The sequence below is a fragment of the Sarcophilus harrisii genome, chromosome 5, assembly GCF_902635505.1.
Source record: "Sarcophilus harrisii chromosome 5, mSarHar1.11, whole genome shotgun sequence".
Lineage (NCBI taxonomy): Eukaryota > Metazoa > Chordata > Mammalia > Dasyuromorphia > Dasyuridae > Sarcophilus > Sarcophilus harrisii.
Genome location: NC_045430.1, coordinates 199,291,236 through 199,312,418, shown reverse-complemented (window position 1 = coordinate 199,312,418; position 21,183 = coordinate 199,291,236). Strand labels below are relative to the sequence as shown.

General features: G+C 48.1%; 1 protein-coding gene across 1 annotated transcript; it reads left to right on the top strand.

Moving 5' to 3' along the window:
• The first annotated feature begins 9,587 nt into the window (after nucleotides 1-9,587).
• Nucleotides 9,588-20,846, top strand: ZNF467 (zinc finger protein 467). The gene is made up of 4 exons (XM_031939354.1): nucleotides 9,588-10,130; nucleotides 10,503-10,607; nucleotides 11,199-11,312; nucleotides 14,610-20,846. Exons 1-4 carry the CDS (start codon nucleotides 10,022-10,024, stop codon nucleotides 16,160-16,162), a joined length of 1,881 nt encoding a protein of 626 aa, XP_031795214.1. The 5' UTR covers nucleotides 9,588-10,021; the 3' UTR covers nucleotides 16,163-20,846.
• The last annotated feature ends 337 nt before the right edge of the window (nucleotides 20,847-21,183 follow it).

Below are 21,183 nucleotides of genomic sequence, written 5' to 3'. Positions count from 1 at the left end.
TGTGTGTGTGTGTGTGTGTGTGTGTGTATGAGAGAGAGAGAGAGACAGAGACAGAGACAGAGACAGACAGAGACAGAGAGAGGAGAGAGACAGAGACAGAGAGAGGAGAGAGACAGAGACAGACAGAGACAGAGACAGAGAGACACAGAGAGAAAGAGAGGGGGGAGAGAGAGTGAGACAGAGACAGAGAGAGGAGAGAGACAAAGAGAGAGAGAGACAGAAAGAGGAGAGAGACATAGTGAGACAGAGACAGACAGACAGAGAGAGAAAGAGAGACATAGAGAGAAAGAGAGACCAAGAGAAACAGAGAGAGAGAGACAGAGACAGAGAGGGAGACAGAGAGAGACAGAGAGACAGAAAGAAACTGCAAAATCTGTATTAAAACTACATAAAGGGGGCAGCTAGTTAGTGCAGTGGATAGAGCATCAGCCCTGAACTCAGCAGGAGGTAAGTTCAAACATGACCTCAGACACTTAACACTTCCTAGCTGTGTGACCCTGGACAAAGTCACTTAACCCCAACTGCCTCAGCAAAAAACAAAAAACAAAAAAACTGCATAAAGGCATAGACATCTCAACAGTATAAAATCCAAATTATTATCTTTTCCTAAAAAAAAAAAATAACCATCCTACTAGGCTTTGGTTGTTTTTCATGTTGCTGAGTTAGGCTGTTTTAATAAAGAAGTTTCTTTGAAATTGGGAGGGGGGGATAAACGGTCTGTATCCAGGCCATCTTCCCCACTTCCTGTAGTTCTCCCCACTTCCCAGTAAAGCCTTCTCTTTCCAGACCCCCAAAAAGAAAACACCTTCTGCCTTGCATGTGTGTATGAGAGAGCCAGAGAGAAATTGGATGGGAGACCTAACGGGCTCCTCCATCTCTGAGTGGGTGCGTGTGCACGTGTGGGTGTACATAGGATTCTTTCCCCAGGTATCCCTGAGCGGGCCTTTGCCCCTGCTGCAAGGTTCTCTTTCAGAGAGAATGCCATTAGAAGCTGGGACATTTCAAGTTTGCCATTGGCACTAGGTCAGGAATAGCAGGGGAGGAGAGAGACAAGTCAGGGCAGAGAAACGGGGGGGCTCCCTTGAGAAGGGCCTCCCGATCCGGGGGGAACATCCTGGGTCCAGCTGAGATGAGCCGGATGGGATGATCCAAAGATCCGGGTTGGGGAAAGGCAGGACCCGGGGGTCCGTGCTGGCTGAATCCTAGTTACCAGTCATCCCCTCCTGAAGGCCAAAAGGTGGCCTTGGACTTAAAGCTCAACCTCTGGCCTCCCCCTCGGCTCCTCCGAAGCCTGAGGCAGCGGCCCAAGAATTCTCCACAATCTTCCTGCCCAGTAACAAAGAGGCCTGAATGGAGTACAGCCAGGCCAGTGGCCAGGCTGATTCTGGGGCTTGAGGAGAGAGGGGAGGGGAGCAGGGGGAGGGGAATGGAACCAGCATCCTGTCTCTAGGGCCCTATCCGAGGGGAACCCCACAGGAGGCCCTGAGAACAATTCCGGACTAGGTCACCGAAACACATAGTGCTAGTCCTATACACACTTTCCTAATTAGATATGGATAAGCTCCGTGTGGATGTGTGTGCCTGTCTGTCTCACTGTCCCTCTGTCTTTCTCTTTCTCTCATAGATACACATAAACACCTTCTCTGATCAAAGGGAATAAATAGCTGGACATTGTAGCGAATTGTAAAAAAAATAAAATAAAATAAATAGTATTTGGAGTCAGGACCTAGGTTTACATCTCATTTCTGCTGCTTCTAGTAACTAGTTTTGTGTGACTTTAGAAAAGTCACTGAAATTCTACATCTCATTTTCTTCATTTATTTTGTAAAACTGGAGGGGGAGGGGGAGTTTGACCTTCTTTGTTGTCCTCAACTCTAAAGTCCTTCTGGCACTAAATCTTAGGAGAGACCTTTCCAGCTACCTTCTTTTAGACAAGAAACCACAATCTTGGGCCTCTCTGTCTCTGTCTCTTTTTCTCTTTCTGTCTCTCTGTGTGTCTCTCTCTTCTTCTCTCTCTGTCTCTCACTGTCTCTCTCTCTCTGTGTCTCTCTCTCTCACACACACTCACTCATACTAAATCCCAAGTTGTCTCCTACACGTTCACTCAGTCACCAGAGTCATCCCTAGGGTATGATGAGCAAGCAGAGCAGTGATTTAAAAAGGCAACAATTAAGGGAGAAAGAAGGCAATAGTTCCACCTGTTGTCTTTTAAAGACCTAGGCTCTGGTTCAACCATTCCATTCAATTCAATAAACATTTCTCTGACACCTGTTAAGTGGGACACTATGCTGGGAGCTGGGGATACAAAGGTAGAAAATGACTTGGCCCCTGTCTTCAAGAGTTAATAATTTATTCATAAGAAATGAACATTTCTAAGTATGATGAACAACAAAATGTGATAAATATACAATGAAGAACTCCAGAAGAAGTGCTCTGAGGTGTCTAAAGCCCCAGGCCTAGAGTCAGGAAAATCTGAGTTCAAATCTAGCCTCAACTATTTATCTTCAGCAAGTCATAATCTCTATTTCCCTCAGTTTCTTCAATTGTAAAATGATGATAATGATAGTTCTCAGAGTTGTTGTAAGGATCAAATGAGAAATAATGCTTTTAAAGTGTTTTGGCACAGAACTTGGCACAGAGTAGGTACTTAATAAATGCTGGTTTTCTTCTTCCTTTTAAGAAATTTGAGGAGACCCCTGCATTTTTGATTTCCTTCACAGGCTAACTGTACAATATTTCGGAGTCCGATTCTTTTTGTACAGCAAAATAATGGTTTGGACATGTATACATATTTTGTATTTCATTTATACTCTAATATATTTAACATGTATTGGTCATCCTGCCATCTAGGGGAGGGGGTGGGGGGAAGGAGGGGAAAAATTGGAACAAAAGATTTGGCAATTGTCAATGCTGTAAAATTACCCATGCATATAACTTGTAAATAAAAGCTATTGAAATTTAAAAAATTAAAATCAATAAAAAATTAAAATAAAAAAAAGAAAGAAGAAATTTGAGGAGAGATAGCACTTTCCCTGAGGAAAAGCCCTTCAGCAGCTGAGCTGGGTTTTGAGAAAAGGGATTTCAATCAGTGGAGACTGGAAGGAAACACATTTCATGTCTGTTTGAGCCTATACGGACCCAAGGAAATTGGAAAAAGAATCAAGTTTCCCTGGGAAACTAAGAGCATAAAGCAGAATGTTATGAACTATAATCAGAAACGAATGGATTATAAAGTCTTAGATTTAAAGCTGGAAAAGGCCTGAAGGTCATTTAGTTCAGTTCCTTCATTTTAAATATGAAGAAAGAGCAATCTAGAAAAGTTAGATGACTTGACCATGATCACACAAGCAACAAATAGCAGAGTTGAGATCTCAGACTCATGGCCTTTGACCTCTAATCTGTACTATTGTACTATTCTGACTTAGATTGGGGCCCTATCGTATTGGGTCCTGAATGACAATTTAAGGAATCTGTCCTCATTATCAAATGAGATAATATATGCGCCTGGCACATAGTAGGCGCATAATAATCCTTCCCTTCCCCCATCATAGGCTACAGTCACTTAAGTTTTTTGAGTAGGGGGATAGGCCTGAGCAGATACAGGCATTTGAGATGTTTTAACTGCTGTGTAAAAAGATCGATCAGAGAAGAAAGGGAGGGAGCTCGGTCCAGTCCATGTGAAAGACCAAGAGGGCCAAGTGAGAGAAAAGTGGGAGACGGATTGTTTTTATTTATTCTTCTATCAGCAGAGGACCAAAACATCAGGGAGGTCGTGCCATGGCATGCAAGTGAATTGAAGTGAGGGAGGGACTTGTGCAAGGACACCTGCCTCATTTTCTCCCCCAGAGTCACCTGGGCCCAAAGGCCACATATAGATCAGGAAATGGATACAGTAGGAGACCTGGGCTTTTTAAGTTAAGGTCTTTAACAGGTCTCAGTTTGACTGAAGCAACACCAGATAGGAAAGGATTTCGGAGAGGTATCTCCATGGTAGAAACAGAATGCTTTCTTCACTATATTCCATTGGGGAGCCACCAGGTAGATGGCGGGAGTACACAGGGCAGACATACATTAAGTAAACCAGACTTTGAATCAAAAAAACCTGGACACTGTAGCTCTGCCACTTACTAACAGTATTTCCCTCGGGCAAAGTCATTTCATCTTAGAATCCTCCCATGGATGATGAAGGGGGTTAGACTAGATGGCCTCTACAGAGGTCCCTTGTGGTTGTAACTTTGTGGATTTTTTTTAAGCCAGATCATCCTACCCCCAGCTGCTGATGTGATTTTCCTAAAGCACAGGTCCGACCAGGTCACCTTACTCCTTGATAATCTCTGGCGGCTGCCTGTTCCCACTAAAATACAAACTCCTTTGGTATTAAAAGCCCTTCAAATCAGGCCTCTCCCTATCTTTCCAGTCTTCTTACACATCAGTCCTCTTCCCTACCCCCATCTGTGCTCTGGCACTGACGGTCCTCCGAGTCTAGAACGCTCCCCCTCTTCCTGGTTTTCTTAAGACTTCAAGTTCCATATTTTATATGAAAATTACTGATCTCTCTGACCCTTCCCCCAACTGCCTAAGTGTTCGCTTTGTATATAGTAAGTATATGTTGTCCGACCCCACCTTAAAATGTAGGCGGCTTGAGTGCAGGGACCCTTAGTCAGGGTTACCTTGTACCCTCAGCTTAGAATACTAGCTGGTCCACAGTAGACTAGTAATAATTCATGTTGACTGGGATTTATTGGTGTCTTGGGGTGGAAACTCCTTCCATTAACAATGATCAGAAGCTCATCTGCAAGTTTTAGTCATGGAGAACTACCTGGAAGCAAGATAAGTTGGGACAGCTGAGTGGATACAGTGGATAGCGTGCTGGTCCTGGAGCTAGGAAGAACTTTGAACTTCCCAAGTTCAAAACTAGCCTCAGACATTTCCTAGCCCCGGGACTCTGGACAAAGCCCTTCCCCCTGTTTGCCTCAGTTTCCTTATCTGAAAAATGTACCGGAGAAGGACCTTGCAAACCACTCCAGTATCTGCCACAAAAACCCCAAATTCAGTGGTGAAAATTAGGACTTAAGTGACTCGCCCACAGTCACCCAGCCCAGCATGTGGAGAAGGCTCGGTTTAAAGGCTGACCTCCCCCCACTCTAAAACCACGGTGCCATCTGGGATTCGTTGTGCCCATTTTAGAGGCGAGCAAAATAAGGGTTTAAGTGCTGGCAGGTGATCCAGCAGCTGGCAAATAGAGGTGCTGGGACTCAAACCCAGGCTTTTGACTTTTGATCCACTGCACCATTACCCAGCTTCGGATGATACATCCATGTAAAATCCACCCACTAAAAGGCCCTGCCTCACCACGATACTTAAAATAGAGGCTACTCCTCCCTCTTCCACACCCTTCCCTTACTGGGCTCTTTCCTCCCCTCTCAGGTTGCTTGGATGTAACTTCTTCAAGATTACCCTCGATGTTCGTTTGACCCTGATTTCACCTTATAAACATGGAGGGGGGCGGAGTGTGAGTGGAGTGAGTGTGACTGGCCCCACCACAGCCACCTGCCCCGCTGCTCCCGTTCCCTTCTAGATTTTCCCATCGCCGGGTTTCGGCTCGGAACCGGGCCAAGGCCAGAATGCTGGGGTGAAATGTCGCTCCCGGAACCATCCATTGGGAAGAGTAGCCCAGGGACGGGGAGATCCGGGCACCCGGAGGGAGGGGCGTGGGAGGGGCCGGGGGTTAGAGGGACGCATTTCAGGCACTGGCCACGAAGCAGTGAGAAACTTTGGCCCAACCTGCCCCGGTGTCCCCTTACCCCAGGGAGGGAGGGGAACGCGTCCAAGTTTTCAGGCGGAGGGACTGCGGCCCCACAAGTTTAGTTTCTTGGGGGGTCCCACTCCCCTCACCTCCCACCTAAAGTTGCCGGTGGCCCCACACCCCAATTCCCGGCTCAGACTCCTTTCCAGCCCGGCTAGAGAGCCCCGCCCCCCTCCCCTCCCCTAAATGCCCTCCCAGCCCCACCCCCCTGTACACACACTTACACACACCACAGACACACACACCCCTCCCCCTGTCCCGAACCCCGCCCCCAACCCTCTTCCTGACCAGCTAGTGGACTGGGCAGGCTGGGGGGTGGCGTGTCGAGAAGACCTCAGTTACCGAAGTGGTCAGGTGCCCCCTCCCCGCCCACTTCTCTCCCAGGGCCTCGTGGCTCCTGCGGACAGTGCCCATCCCTCTGGGAACTGAGAGAGGGGTGGGGAAGATAGGAGGATGAGACCGGAGGCGGGTGGAGGGTCCGGTCAGAGGAAGGACTGTTAGTGCCAGAATGGGCAGAGGGCACTGACCAGGGCAGGCGGAGCCAGCTGGGAGAAAGGGGAGCCTAAGCTCCCAGACAGACACAGGACAGACCAGTTAACGCGCACACGCGCGCGCACGCACACACACACACACACACACACACACACACACACAACACACACACACACACACACACACCCACACACAAAGCACGGGCACCGCTATGGAAAGACAGACATACACACACATTCAATCACCCTCCCCAGAACAGTCCATCTCCCTCCCTCCAAGCTCCTAACAGTGCCCTCTCATATCCCCTTCCCCTTCCCATCCTCCTTCCCTTTCCCCTTCCTTCTCTTTCCCCCTTCCTTCCCTTCCTCCTCCTACCCTCCCCCTGGGGCCTTCCACCTTCCCGCTCCTCTTGGCCCCAGCGCCCCCCCTTCAGTCCCCTGCCCCTTCCCTCCCCGCTCTCCCCTTCCCCCCCCTTTTTTCCCTCCTCCTTTCTCCCTCCTCCCTTCTCCCCCTCTTCCCTTTTCTCTCCCCCCCCATCTCCCTCCCCCCCAATCCCTTTTCTCCCACTTACCATCGCCCATTCTAGGTCCTCTTATTACCTCTCCCCCAATAATTCCCTTCCCTTTAGTCCTCCATTCCCCTTACACCCCATCCCTAACCCCCCCCTCCCCTTGGAGTGCCTAACCCTCTTTTCCTTCCTCTTCAGGCTCTAAGCCCCTGCCCCCCTTCTCCCTCCCCATCTCTCCGTTTTGCCCCTCCCCTCCCCTTCATGTCCCCTAACCCCTCCCTTCCTTTAACTTCTAACCCCCCCCGGCCCCCCCCCTCCTTGGTTCTTTCCCCCCTCCTTCTCGCTTCTTCCCCTCCCTCTTCGCCGTGACTCTCCCTCTCCCGTCTCGGGGAAGTTTCAGAGCCATCAGTCTGTCCGTCTGTATGTCCGTCGGTGGGTCCGCAGAGGCTGAGGCAGGGCCCTTGTGCCGGGGCGGGAGGGGAGGGAACCCGACGCCTGGGTCCGGGGTTCTGCGGCTGTCCGCCAGGTGGGGAAAGGGGGTGAAGGGCGATGGTCCCTTCCCCCACTAGACACACCACAACACACTCCCTCCACACGCACATCGTGGCTTGGGGGTTTTGGTGGGGGGGGGAAGGTTTCTAACAGGGAGGAGGAAGGGTGTCAGGGAAGTGGGTGTCTGAGGAAGAAGGGCAAGGAATGGGAGAGAAGGAAGGTGGGGATCGGGGTCTTAGCAGAGGCTGAAGGGGGGCCAGGGGTCTGAGGAAGGAAAGGAATGGGGAGGAAAGGGGAAGGAGGGGGTGAAAGAGAAGAAGGGAGGAAAAGGAAGGGGAGGGATGGAATGGGGGGTCTGGGTGGGAGGGGGAAGGGATTGATTGAAAGAGTGGGGGGGAGAAAGAGAAAGGGATCTGGGTGGGGAGAAGAAAGGGAAGGGGTTTATCTACAGGGGAGAATCAAAGGGTGTCAGGGGAGGGTTAAGAAGGGGGTGTCCCTGGGGGAGGCAAGGAATAGAGGTGTGTCAGAGAAGAGGAAGAGTGTGGGGGAAGGGAGAAGGAAAGGTATTGAGGGGTGGGGGCAAAGGAAAAAAATAGGAGACTTGAGAGGAGGAGAAAGAGGGAAAGAACCTGGGGGCAGGGTCTTTTGGGGGTTGGATTGGGGAAAGAGGGAGTCTGGGGAGTGGGGGGGGAATCGGAGAGGGGGTGGAAGGGTGGGGTCTCAAGAGAGGAAGCAGAGGTTCTAAAAGAGAAAAAAAAAAGAGGGTGTCCATAGGGGAGGGGGAAGCCTGAAGTCGGAGGGAAGCTGGAGGAGGGAGGGCACGTTTCTGGAGGGATTGGGTAGAGACTAGGTAAGGAGAAGGGGAGAGGAAAGAGGTAAATCTAGTTTGGGGAAAGGAGGAAGAGAAAACCAGAAGGAAAAAAGTAAAGGAGACCCAAAAGAAAGGAAAGGGTGGGGCAGGGGGGCATATATATATAAAGGGGACTGGAAAAGGAGAAAGCAGAAATCCCCCAAGGTTAGAACAAACGAAGAAAATTGGAGGGTGCAGGGAGTGAGCAGGAAGGAAGGGGGAGGGGAAGAGCTTGTCTCTGGGAGGAGGTGGGGAAGGGAAGAGTGAGTATGATAGGAAGGTGTAGGGGAGGTAGGGGTCAGGAAGGGGAAGGGGCGAAATAGAGGGAGAGAACTGAGAGGGGGAGGGGAGAAAGAAAAAAGGGAGGAGGAAGAAAGAAGAGAGGAAGGGGGACAGAGGGGGAAGGGAGAGGAGAGGAAGAGAAATCAAGAGAGGAAGGAGGAGAAGGAAGGAGGAGGGGAGCAGGAGAGTGTAGATTGAGAGGTGGGGAGACAGAGAGGAGAATAAAAGAAAGAGAGGAAGAAGAGAGGAAAAGAGAGAGGAAGAAGAAAGAAGGGGGAAGGGGAAGAGGAGGAAGGAAAAAGGGAAGGTGAGAGGAAGAGATGAGGGGGAGGGGAGAAAGAAGACAGTACAATATAAACTGGATGAGGGAGGGAGAGGGAGAGAGAAAAGAGAGCGGAGATAGGGATGGGGACCAGAAGGGGAAGGGGAAGGGAAAGGCAGGCTTGGGAAGGTGGGGGAGGGGAGTGAGTATTGCCACCAGAGACAGGAAAAAAAAAGGGAGGTCAGGGGGAGGAGGAGGGAGCCAGAAGGGGTGGTGGAGGCTAGGAGGGGTGGAGGAGGCTGGGGAGGAGCAGGAAGGGGAGGGGAGAGGGAAGAGCAGAGGGGGGCCCACAAGGGGTAGGCCAGGCCAGCCCATCGCCACCACCAGCCCGGCGGGGGCAAGGAGGCAGCCTGAGAGGAGGGGGCAGAGGAGGAGGAGCTGGGGGGAGCCAGCCAGATTCGGGAGAAGGGAGGGAGGGAGGGCGAAAAGAAGGGAGGGAGAGAGAGTGAGCAGGAAAGGGGGGAGGCGGGGAGGGGCAGAGGAAAGGCAGCCAGAGTTGAAGGGGAGGGAGCCCCAAGGGGAGGGAAGGGGGGAGGGATTGCCGAGAGAAGGGAAGGGGGAGGGGAAATGAGCCAGCCGGGCTGGGAGGGGGAGGAAGGAAAAGAAAGGGGAGGGGAATATTCACTGCCACTGGGGAAGAAGCCTGGGGAGGAGGAGGGGCAGAGGGCCCTTTGGTTTTGGGGTTGGGGCTGAATCGTGGGGTTTGGACTGTGAAAGGAAGCTAGAGCCATCTCGCAAGTCCCGTGAAGACCCTATTGGGAGACTATGAGGGAGGGATCCACCCCTCCCCCCATTGTGGTTACCCCTCCCCCCACGGCCACTTGCCCAATAGGACCCAAGAGCTCCCCCCTCCCTCCCACTAGGCTCCTATTTCACTAGCTCCCAGTGACAGCTGGTAGGGAGCCTGAGCTCCCCATCTCCTCAGCATACTACACACACATACACACACTCTCTCTCCCTCCTCTCTCCGTCTCTCTCTCTCACTTTGTCTCTGTCTCTCTCTCTCTCCCTCTAGGTCCTGGAGAGTTTCATCTCACCCTGGGATTGGGGGTGGAGTGGGGTGGGGGAGAAGCCGGGCCGAGGCCGCCAGAACGGTCCAGAGGGGGGAGCATCCTAGCTTAGCCCCCGGGACTCCCAGAGACTCCCTTTGGCCCTGGGCCTCAGTTTCCCCAACTGTAAGCCCGAAAGAACTCCCTTGGCCGTTTCTACAGAGATCAGTTAGTGTCTGTGAAGGTGTGGGAGGGAGCCTAGTACTCGGAGAGCTGGGCGATGCCGTCGTCCCCAGGGCAGGGAGATCTGGGAAGCCCTCTGAAAGCCGAACTCCCCTGCCCTCGAACTCCCCTACCCTCGGACGGCAGCAATGGCCCCGGGCGCAGGGGTAGGGACGCCGGGGAACTGGGAAGGAAGGACCCTATTTCTGCAGAGGGGGCTCCCAACAATCCCCCTACACTTCCCTGCCCCCTGCTGTGTATGAAGCACTGGGGGGGACCGTGTGTTTGCCTGGATAGACACAGAACTCTACAGTATTGCGACATAACTGCTTTCTGTGGTGCCCCCTTCCCCCACAGAGGAGTAAACACATCTAGGCTTGTCCTGATGGAGGAAAGGGGAGAGGAGGGGATGGGTCAGGAAGGGAGGGGAGGAAAGGGGAGGGGCTCCCTACTGCAGCCCAGAGACCTGCCAGGGGAGGCACCGCAGGGACTTGGGGTGGGGGAGACAGAACTGATGTCTGTTCATCTGCCTGTGACAGGTCAGCCAGAGATGGCCCCACAAATTGAGCCAGGGGACAGGCCTCATGATGCCCAGGAACAGACAGCCCCTCCAGGGGGAGAAGGGCCCCCAGGTGCATACTCAGGTAAGAATAGCCAGGACGATAGGGCAGAGGGAGGAAGGGAAGCAACTGGGAGTGGGAATGAAGAGTGGATTAGGGAACACGGATTCTGCCCAGTGGTTTGCCTTAGAACTGGTTCCCCAGGGATTCTTGGCAGTCCCACAGCCCTCCCTTACCTGGTCTTCACTTAATCCCTAGTGGACCCCCTACTCTCACGTCTTGAAAACAGTGGTTTAGTCACCTAGATCTGGTCAGACAGACCAGGCTGAGATTTATTGTGTATCATCCTATTAAAAGCCTTGGCTGGACTGGAACTTGGGATCCAGTGGAAAGGGCACTGGATTGGATGGAGTTCAAAAGAACTGGGTTTGAGGCCTGCCTTTCCAACCTACCAGTCACTTGGCCCTTCTGGGCATCAGACAAATTTTTTCATCAGTAAAATGATGGTGCTGGACCAGGACTTTAAGACCCATTCCAATTCTAGTCTATGAATCTATGTTCCCCTTGCTACCAGATTGGGAGGGGGGAGGGAGCTTCTACCCTAGTTCCATACTTTGGTCACTGCAGAGCCACATCATTAATCTCTTTAATAAAATCAGACCTGTCTTCTTCCAGGGACCCTTATTCCCAAACCTGAAGATGTTTTCCAAAATGAACAAGGGGAAGAACAAAGCACTGCAGAACTAGAAGGTGGACTCCAAAAAACAGAGCCTGAGGGCTCCTGCCCAGGTGAGCTGAGACCCTGTCCCTTCTTTTTGGTAACTCAGAGCTCAATGAACCCTCCTCCCTCTACACATATTTAAACCTCTCTCTTAAAAAAAAAAATCTCTGAAATTCCACTGCCTTAGAAAATAGTAAATAAAGAGCATTGACTCTAAAGAACAAAAGTAAGTAAACCCTGATGTTTCCCTAGGATCCCTAAGGTCTTCCCTCACAGTGAAAATCTTCCTCTTTCGCTCTCTCAGTGCTTCATTCGATGGCCTACTCTCCAAGAGCTTACAATCTATTTGGGTGGGAAGAGATGACAGCATGAGTGCCAGATGCCAAAGAAAATAAATATGACAGGAATTCCAGGGGATATTACTTTATTTTGATGCCACTGAGCTTGTTTTTCAGTACTATTTTTCATTACACACTTGTTGAATATTTATTGCTAAGGCTCTCCACTCAGTGTGATCTCATGACCTTCATTTCTCTGTTCCCAGATGAGATCCCTACACACACACACAGTCAGTCTGTCAGCAGCCATCATTGGTCCCTAACTCTCATTCCTCAAGGCCAGTCATTCCCTAGGCCTTTTATTCACATCCATTCCCTTTTCTCCCTTCCCACTGGTATCCCCCTTCTGTCTATCTGCCTGATGTCTGCTTTCATCCAACAAAGCTACAACTGCCAAATACAGGGCCAAGCTGAGTGCCATACTAAGTAATGTGGGGGATCCATGAGGAGCAGCAGACACCATCTTTGCCCTCCAGAAGCTTGAAATATAGTCTGAGGGAAAAGATAGAGATGCAGAAAAAGTGAATACAAGTCAACAGCATGCTAAATGACACACAAAATATGTAGGATGGGATTACAGAGGGAGATTATTTTCAATGGAATAGGAAGTCATTGAGTGTTTTTGAATAAATAAGTGAATAATTATTCACATAATTAAAAACAGTCTTTTAAGAAGAGTAATTCAGTGCTTCTTTTTTGGATGAATAGTCTATACATGCAACAGTGAATTCAATTCACTGACTATTTAGAAAAGGTAATAAACATTTATATAGCTCCTACTGTGTGCCAGGCACTTTACAAATGTTATCTAATTTGATCCTCACAAAATTGCAAGGTGTTTGTTATTATGATCCCCATTTAAAAAAGAGAAACTGAGGCAGGTGTTAAGTGATTTGCCTAGGGTCACACAACCAGTAAGTATCTCAAGGAAGATTTGAATCCAGTTTTTACTGTCTCCAGATCTAGTTCTGTAGACTTTAACATCTAATTGCCTTTCGTGTCTACTCTGTGCAAAGCACTGTTTGAAGCATGGGAATACAGAGATCAAACTAAAAAAAAAAAAAAAAAAACAATAATTGTCTTATCTAGATAAGTATAATAATTCAATAGAGATTGAATAGTACTTGGACTTCAAATTTGACTTAAAGGTTTGCAAAGCACTTTATATTTGAGCTTCACAACAACCCAGATGACGAAATAAAATCATAAAGTAGCTAAGTGATTTGCCCAAGCCATACACACAGCATTAGAGGCTGGTTTCAAATCCAGATCTCTTTTGCCTCCTAGGCTAGCAAACTATTGTACCAGGAGAGATGAGATAAAAAGCTCCAGGAATATTTACAGAGACAGAGAGCCTTAATAGCTGAAGGGCTCACAAAAGGCTTCCTGGAGTAAGTACCACCTCAGTTGAGTTTGAAGATTAAGGTTCTGAAAGGCTGAGATGAAAAAGGTGATGATAAAATGTTTAGGTTTCCACTAGGATGGTAGCAGCAGGAATAGGAAGGACAAAGAGTAAGCTGAAGTAATATTTATTATAGTCTTACTATGTGGTAGGCAATAATACGTTATAAATGAAAAATAATAACAGCTACTAAGCACTTTATGATTATTATTTCATTTGATCCTTGTGACAATCCTGGAACATAGGTGCTATTATCCCTATTTTGCAGTTAAGGAAACTAAGGCAAACAGATGTTAGTAGCTTGCTCAGGGTCACACAGTCAATGTGTCTAAGGCTGAATTTTGAATTAAGGCCTGATGCTTTTTCTATTTCACACCTAGTAGCTATCCCCAAAGTCAACATGACTTAGTGAAAGGGAGACAAAGAAAACAGGGAAAAGTCAAATTCGGCTGCACTGTTTCAAGCCTGAATAAGTGATAGAAAGGTGATGCCTTTTGCAAAAATAAAAGATTAGAAGGGGGTAAGCAGATTATTCAGTAAAGATGAATTTGAAGAAAGGACAGGTCATAACAGGTGGAAATGTCAGGAAGGCAACAGAAGCACAATGATGTAGTGTCAGGGTGCCAAGGGAGAAGAGTTCCAAGAAGGGGAGGTTATCAATGTCAGATGTTACAGATAGGTCAAGGGAATGCAGTCTAAAAAAAGGATACTGGATTTGTCGATGACATCATGGGTAACCATAGAGAGAATAGTTTTATTAGACAGGGTAAGGAAGATAGAATAGGGTGGAGTTCAAGCAAAAACTAGTGATGAAGAAGTAAAAGCACATTGTACAGACAAATCTGGAAAAATCTATTTATTGCCTATATTTACATAGCCAGTAAGTATCAGAACACTTAGGAATCTGGGTCTTCCTGAGTCCAAATTCTGTTCTTACTACTTGAAATGGACCTTAGAAATCACTTAATCAAGTAGTATCCAACAGCAGGGCCACAGACACATTAGGGAAGATATATGAAATATACTATACATATACATACAATCTCATTAAATGACTCAGTATGATCAATAAGCAATCATATCTTCTATGGACAAAATGTCTTGTACACGTGTTGTTCTTTCCTAAATGTACATAGATTTTGTTGTGATTAATTAAATGCAAATTCATTTAAAAGCAAAACAAAAGTGTGTCATCAGAACTCAGATCAACCACTGACTCCTCTTGCTCCCACAATGGCCTAGTGACTAGAATGTTAATCCCAGAGGCCGGAAAACCTGAGTTCAAATGTGATTCAGACATTTGTGATCCTGGGCAAGTCATTTAATCTGTCTTTCAGTTTCTTCCATTTTAAAATGGAGATCATTTGAAATAGCTCCTACTCTCACAGGGTTGTTGTGAAGATCAATTGAGGCAAAAGAAGTGCTGGTGAACTGAAGGTGAAGAATGAGGTTGTCACAGGTTGTCAAACATCAATGATCAGTTAAAATTCTCGGTACAAGAAATGGTTCGGTGAGCTGGGGGGTAGGAAACGAGAACAATGTAAAAAGAAAATCAATAAAGCCTTCAAAAAGAAAGAAAAGTCTGTCTGGAAGTCTCAGTACCATTCCTTGTCTTGTCTTTCTAGAAGACTGGATGATCCGAAAGGTGAAGGTGGAGGATGAGGACCCGGGAGAGGAAGAGGAGGTTGCATGGCCCCAACACCTCCCCCAGTTACTTCCAAGCGGTCCCTTCCTGCCCGCCGATCTCGGACCTCTGGCGGCCGTGGCCACGGCCTGTAAACTGGAGCCTGGCGCCCCGGGGCCTCTGAGCGGGCTGGCTCTGGCATCCTGGCCCCAGGTCCTGGAGAAACCCTATGGCTGCGGCGAGTGCGAGCGGCGTTTCCGGGACCAGCTGACCCTTCGGCTGCACCAGAGGCTGCACCGGGGCGAGGGTCCGTGTGCCTGCCCAGACTGCGGCCGCAGCTTCTCGCAACGCACCCACCTGCTGGCCCACCTGCGCAGCCACCGGGGCGAGCGTCCCTTTCCGTGCCCGGAGTGCGGGAAGCGCTTTAGCAAGAAGGCCCACCTGACCCGCCATCTCCGCACGCATACCGGGGAGAGGCCCTACCCGTGCGAGGAATGCGGGAAGCGCTTCAGCCAGAAGATCCACCTGGGCTCCCACCAGAAAACGCACACCGGAGAGAGGCCCTTCCCCTGCGCCGAGTGTGAAAAGCGTTTTCGCAAGAAAACGCACCTGATCCGTCACCAGCGCATCCACACGGGTGAGCGACCGTACCAGTGCACCGAATGCGGCCGCAGTTTCACGCACAAGCAGCACCTGGTGCGCCACCGGCGCGTGCATGCGGCGGGCCCTGCCCCGCCGCCACCCCCGCAGCCGCCGAGCGCGGATCCCCTGGGCCAGGACGCGTCCGCAGACCCTTCGGGACCCAAGGCCTTCGCCTGCGCAGACTGCGGAAAGGACTTCGGCTGGAAGAAGAACCTGGCCTCGCACCAGCGGGTACACCGCGGGAGCCGGCCCTTCGGGTTCTCCGAGCGCGCGCGGGGCCAGGGGGAGCGGCGCCCGGCCGGAGCTGCCGCGGCGGCCCACACAGCCGTCAAGGCCTTTGCGTGCACTCACTGCGGGAAAAGCTTCAGCCAGCGTCCGGGGCTGGTGGCGCACCAGCGGACCCACGCCGGCGAGCGGCCCTTCCGCTGTCCAGACTGCGGGCGCGGCTTCTCCCACGGGCAGCACCTGACAAGGCACCGGCGCGTGCACACGGGCGAACGTCCCTTTGCCTGCACCCAGTGCGGCCGTCGCTTCGGCTCCCGGCCCAATCTCGCCGCTCACACCAAGGTGCACAGCGGAGCCCGGCCCTTTGCCTGCGCCCAGTGTGGTCGGGGCTTTAGCCGCAAGTCACATCTGGGCCGCCATCAGGCAGTACACACTGGGAGCCGCCCCCACGCCTGCACCGTCTGCTCTCGCTGCTTCAGTTCTAAGACCAATCTGATCCGCCATCAGGCGGTCCACACCGGCTCCCGCCCCTTCCCCTGCTCGCAGTGCGGCAAGAGCTTCAGCCGCAAGACCCATCTGGCCCGGCACCAGCGCACCCACGGCGAAATCGCTCATCTGGACCCCAGCCTGTCAAGCCCAACCTGGCCTGTTCCCACAGTGCCTGCCGCAACCCCACTTTTCCTCTAAATGGAATAGAGCCCGATCCCTCCCTATCCAGGTCTCTGTCCAGCTCCTCAGCACCCTCTTTCACCTAACTGCTGGTCAGATCCCTTGTGGTTTTTACCTCCATTTCCCTTCACTGTGACTGCTCTCCTTTGCTGTTGCTCATCGGCTCCTGTGCTGGCTCCCTCCTTCGCACTCTTTGCCCTTCGCTTTTTCTCTATTTCATCTGTGTTCTCCCAGTCAGCCTCCTGCAGGTGTCCTTCACCCCCACCACTCTCCTCCCTTCTCTCCCGAGCTGCCAGATGCTGGAAAGCTTGGAGAACACCCCTGTCTGAGTGAGGATGACCGAGAGAGACCCTCTGTCAGATTCAGGTCTGCATCTGTAAAGTGAGGGGGTTAGACTGAATGAACTTTAAGGTTCCTTCAATATGGAGCTTTGGGTGTTGGGGGATAGAAGTGAGGTAACTGACCAAAGGAAAATAGAGGGCCAGACTGAAACACATGGGAAGACTGGTAAGGAATGACTCCCTTCTAGTTGCTCTTCCATGCCTTCTTCACCATCCTTCAAAGCTGTAGGACTCTCTACTCCTCCTCAAATGATGGCTGTTCCAAGAAGAGGGGAGAATAGTCACCTGTGTATTTGATGTGTTATTAAAGAGAAAATCTGAAAGCATGAAGGCTGTGAGATTGGTGGGCACTGGGGCTTTCTTGTCTAGTCAAAGATTAAGGGAAGTTGAGCCTTATTGATAGCTAGCTTCCTTGGGTTTCTCCTAACCACCTCTGTGAGACTTCAAGTTCTCAGATGATAATATTTTTCTCACCAAACACTAAGAGTCAAACAGTAGGACAGTCCCCTCAATTAACACAGCATTTACTCTATTCATCTGCATCTCAGCAGAAAGCAAGAACACCCCAGCCCCTAGCAAAACCATATAATTTTGAAATCTGCTCATTTACTAAGCTTGAGTAGTAGCCCCTGCCTCTTAGCTGAAGAGTTGGCCAGCTTTTCTTCCCACTTCTTTTAGCAGATGGTAAAGTTTAAAAGCTGGGGAATGCAAAGGGAGGGTCTCTATGACTCTAGGAGGCCCTTTCATCGTTAACTGTGGTAGCATCAACTAGTTATCTGAGTTTTGTGCCTTGGGTCTCTATGCCCCCTCCTAGAACTCTTCCAAGGTCTCTCCCCTCCCAACTTCTGACCCATTTTGCCACCTCCAACTCTAGCTCAGCACAGAGGACCAAGGAGGTATAAGGACGAAGGAAGAAATCTGCTGTTTCCAGACCAAATGTCCTAAACTCTTGCTCCTCCTAGATGAGTGGTGAGTCTCTGCTTCTCAGGCAGAGAACAGGTTTTGGAACTAACTGGGACTAAAGAGAGCAGAACAGATAATTTTAATAGGGTATGTGGACAAAAGCCCAGAAGAATTTAGATACAAATGAAGGCTTTCACCTTAAAGTGGACTCCAAAGGGAGTTAGACATTAATTTCAAGGATGGGGTCATTGATCAAAACAGCTTTGAAACTCTTAGAGTTACTTCAGAGTATGGGATGGAGTGGAGTGTGTGAGAAAAAGAAAGAGATCTAGAATGTGCAATGACCTTAGAGAGAATCCCTCATTTTGTAGATGAAATTGAATTACTTGTCCCAGGTCAAACAGATCAGAGGCAAGATTTGAACTTAGGTCTTCCAGAGCCAGTGCTCTTGCCCCTGCCTCCTATATAATCTCAGTGTTTGGAAATCTTCAGTCTTTGAGGATCGAGTTGGTGTATTTCTATCTTTAAACAACCAAAAAAAAAATCTTTTGGAGCCACATCTGATGAATAAAGTAAATGATAGAATTAGCTAATTTGGTTTTTGGTTGGGGGGCGGGGGGTTGTTTGTTTGTTTGGGGTTTGGTTTGGTATCAACAAGATATAACCATAAAGTAAAGATACAGTTTTTTCTCCTGTGGCTCCTAAATTGGTAACGGAAAACAGTTCTACAGAAACAAATTTTTAACTCAAAGGGGAGGCAAGTGTTGCTGGCATAGGAGTGTAACCTCTCAAGGTAACAACCTCAATACTCAAATGTGCATTTATAAATTCTGGTATCTTTGTTATTAAAAAAAAAAAAAAAAAGCATGCCCAGTATAAGGGAGAGAAGAAGCCTTGGTATCAGGGTCACCATCTCTGCTACTCAGCAGTTGTGGAGTCATGGGCAAATCACTTTCTCTCTCAACCTAGGGCAATTCTCAAAGCCACAGGTATAGTGGTCAGTGCTTGGCTTGGAATTGGAAAGATCTGAGTTCAAATCCTATCCTCAAACCCGTAATAGTGTATATTCTTGAGAAAATCACTTAATATCTGGGCACCTGCTCCATCTTCTGTAAAATGAGGAAGACGGACTCCTTCTCCTGTATGGTCTCTTCTGGCCCTAATTCTGTGATGGTGTAAGAACTGTTATGCAGAGTTTCTATCCTCAAGAAGCCTACAACATGGGTGAAGAGACCAGACTAGCACACAGCTAGCAATCAGAATAGATGATCCAACATAATATTTATGTATAATATGTTTTTAAAATGTATTGGGAAGTTAGAAAAGGGGGGAGTTGGTGAGATCAATGAAGACATGATGAATGAGGAAAGCCTTGAGTGGGGCTTTTGGAAGGGTAATATAGGGATAGAGAATGATTTAAATCTCTCCTGCCTCTGGCTACTCCATCAGACGCTTCATTTCTTCATTCCTCAGCTACTACTTGATTTATCTTTGTCTTTAGGTTTATTCTCTTATAATCATGCACCCTAGTCTTTTCTAATAGTGCTGCCAAACTCTGTTTGCAAGTCTCCTTCACATAGACAGGAAATCTTGCAAACAAATTAAAGTCCTTTTCCATCCAGATTTATGCTGTGATGTCATCTTATAAGCCCAGTCATCACTAAATTATCATTTTTGTCAAGAATATGAAAAGTATATTATACTCAATTCCAAACCCTCTCACAAATTCAGTGATGATTCAGTTACTGCTTTCAACTCTGAAGAGAGGTTCCATGACTATGTTAACTTCTTTTCTCATCAATTTAAATAGCTTAGGAAGTGTGGAACAGTGGGCAGAATGCTAGAGTTGGAGTCAAGGGACATGAATCTCTTGGCCTCTGTTTTTTATCTATAAAATGAGGGGGTTAGGGACAAGATGGCTCCCAGAGTCCCTTCAAATTCTCTATGATCTTTCCATTTTCCCTGATTCTAAAGCTGCTCAATCCTGAATCAAAGGTGAATGAAAAAATAAATGTCCAAATGTCAATAGTAGGGAGAACTTTTGCAGTACCCCACTGCTTGGATTTATGGGACTTGTCCATAACATGGCATCTGGTCTGTTGCTCATAAAAATTTAATTCGGTTCTAACCCCTCCAACACTTTGAAACTTGAACCACTCCCAACTTTCCCTGAGCCCAAGTATTTTCCCTCCCCCAAGTTCTTGGAAGTCAATGTATATTCAACTCCACAGCTCCTCCCAGGGCAAACCACCCACCCCTATTGTGGAGAAAACAGTTGGAGAGAGTTAAAGAATATTTCTCCCACTTTCTCCCAGAGACAAAGCCCCAGAAGTAGGCAGCAAGGTCACCATAAGTTGTCCACTTGAAAATCCTGTTTCTATGATAGAAACAGCCTATGGTAATAAACTAAGATATGGTGAGCTAACCAGAAGGAAACAAAATTCCTAGAATCACAGACTGCTGAATAAAACGGGGACTCTTGCTCATTTTGTGCCACAAATCAAGAGTTTCAGCTGGCCAAGGGATTGATGAATCAGGATCTATATCTTGTTTCACTTGGAGGAAGAATGAGAGAATGGTTATTTGATAAGTTTGTATGAAGGTCTTAGACAAATGAAAAACCAATAGCAAACAATAGGGGATGTTTTGGTGTCTTGTTTTCTCCACTCCAGCACTAGACAATGAGAGCTCATGCTCAGAGTGTTCCTAATCCCACAAGATTTCTGCAATATTCCTAAACAAAAAAGGCAAAATCAGAAGAGTTTGCTAGATTCTAAAGACTAAAACCAGAAAAGAAGGTTCAATTAAAATGTCTGTCACTTAAGGAATTTTTACAAAGCACCTAGTACATATTCATCCCTGAATAGGCCTCTAGAGGATACAGCAACTGACATCTACATAGCACCTTTTTAAATTTTTTTTTCAATTAGCACAATTCTATTTTCTCTCTCCCATTGAAGGAAAAGAGAAACCAAACTTATGATAAAATGCATTTAAATAGCACTTTCAAGTTTGGGAAACATTGTACATGTATTTTATTTGGTCCATATTATTATATTCATACACTATACATATTATCTTATTTGTAATTTTCATCCTCAGTTAACTTACAGTCCAGTTTGGGAGATATGGGAAACAAATGGAGTATTTTCCTTTAGTGTCTATGTTTCTGTTGAGAGGCAACATGATAGAGAGCATGGAAGGTTGGCCTTGAGTCAGAAAGATCTGGGTGAATCTTTGATACATACTAGCTAAGCAACCAAAGGCAAATTACTTAACCTCTCCTTGACCCAGATAATTCTAGAAAAATGTTTCATAGCCGAGACTGTCGGTACCGGTGAACAGAGTTTCCTGACTGGGAGCTCCTTATATTAATGAAATTGTAGACTCAGATCTAAAAACAATGTATCTTTTTCTAGTCTAAGCAATGAGGGGATAAAAAAAAAAAAAAAAAAAAAGACAGTATGGTTCTTGTATGCAAAAAGTTTAGAGTCTAGTTGGGGAAATGAAGCTAGCAAGACATGAAACTGGGAAGTATGACGTGATTAAGTTATAGTGCTGGAGCAGGAACATGTGGGTTTGAAGCCCATCTTAGACATTTTCTGGTTGTGTTAACCTTCGTAAGTCACTTAAATCTCTTGGAGCTTCAATTGCTTCATTAGAAAAATGGAGATAATAATACCTCACAGGATTTTTGTGAGGATTATATGAGATAATGTTTGTACAATGCTTTTCAAATTCTAAAAGCATTGTGTAAATCTGAGTTGTTATTACAGAATAATTTAAGGTGCACTA

What these genes read in the sequence shown, in the direction of transcription:
- ZNF467 (XM_031939354.1), top strand. Translation starts at nt 10,022, where the DNA reads ATGCCGTCGTCCCCAGGGCAGGGAGATCTGGGAAGCCCTCTGAAAGCC. An exon ending in CAATGGCCCCGGGCGCAGGG is followed by an intron (nt 10,131 to 10,502) that starts GTAGGGACGCCG and finishes TGCCTGTGACAG; the next exon opens with GTCAGCCAGAGATGGCCCCA. An exon ending in GCCTGAGGGCTCCTGCCCAG is followed by an intron (nt 11,313 to 14,609) that starts GTGAGCTGAGAC and finishes TTGTCTTTCTAG; the next exon opens with AAGACTGGATGATCCGAAAG.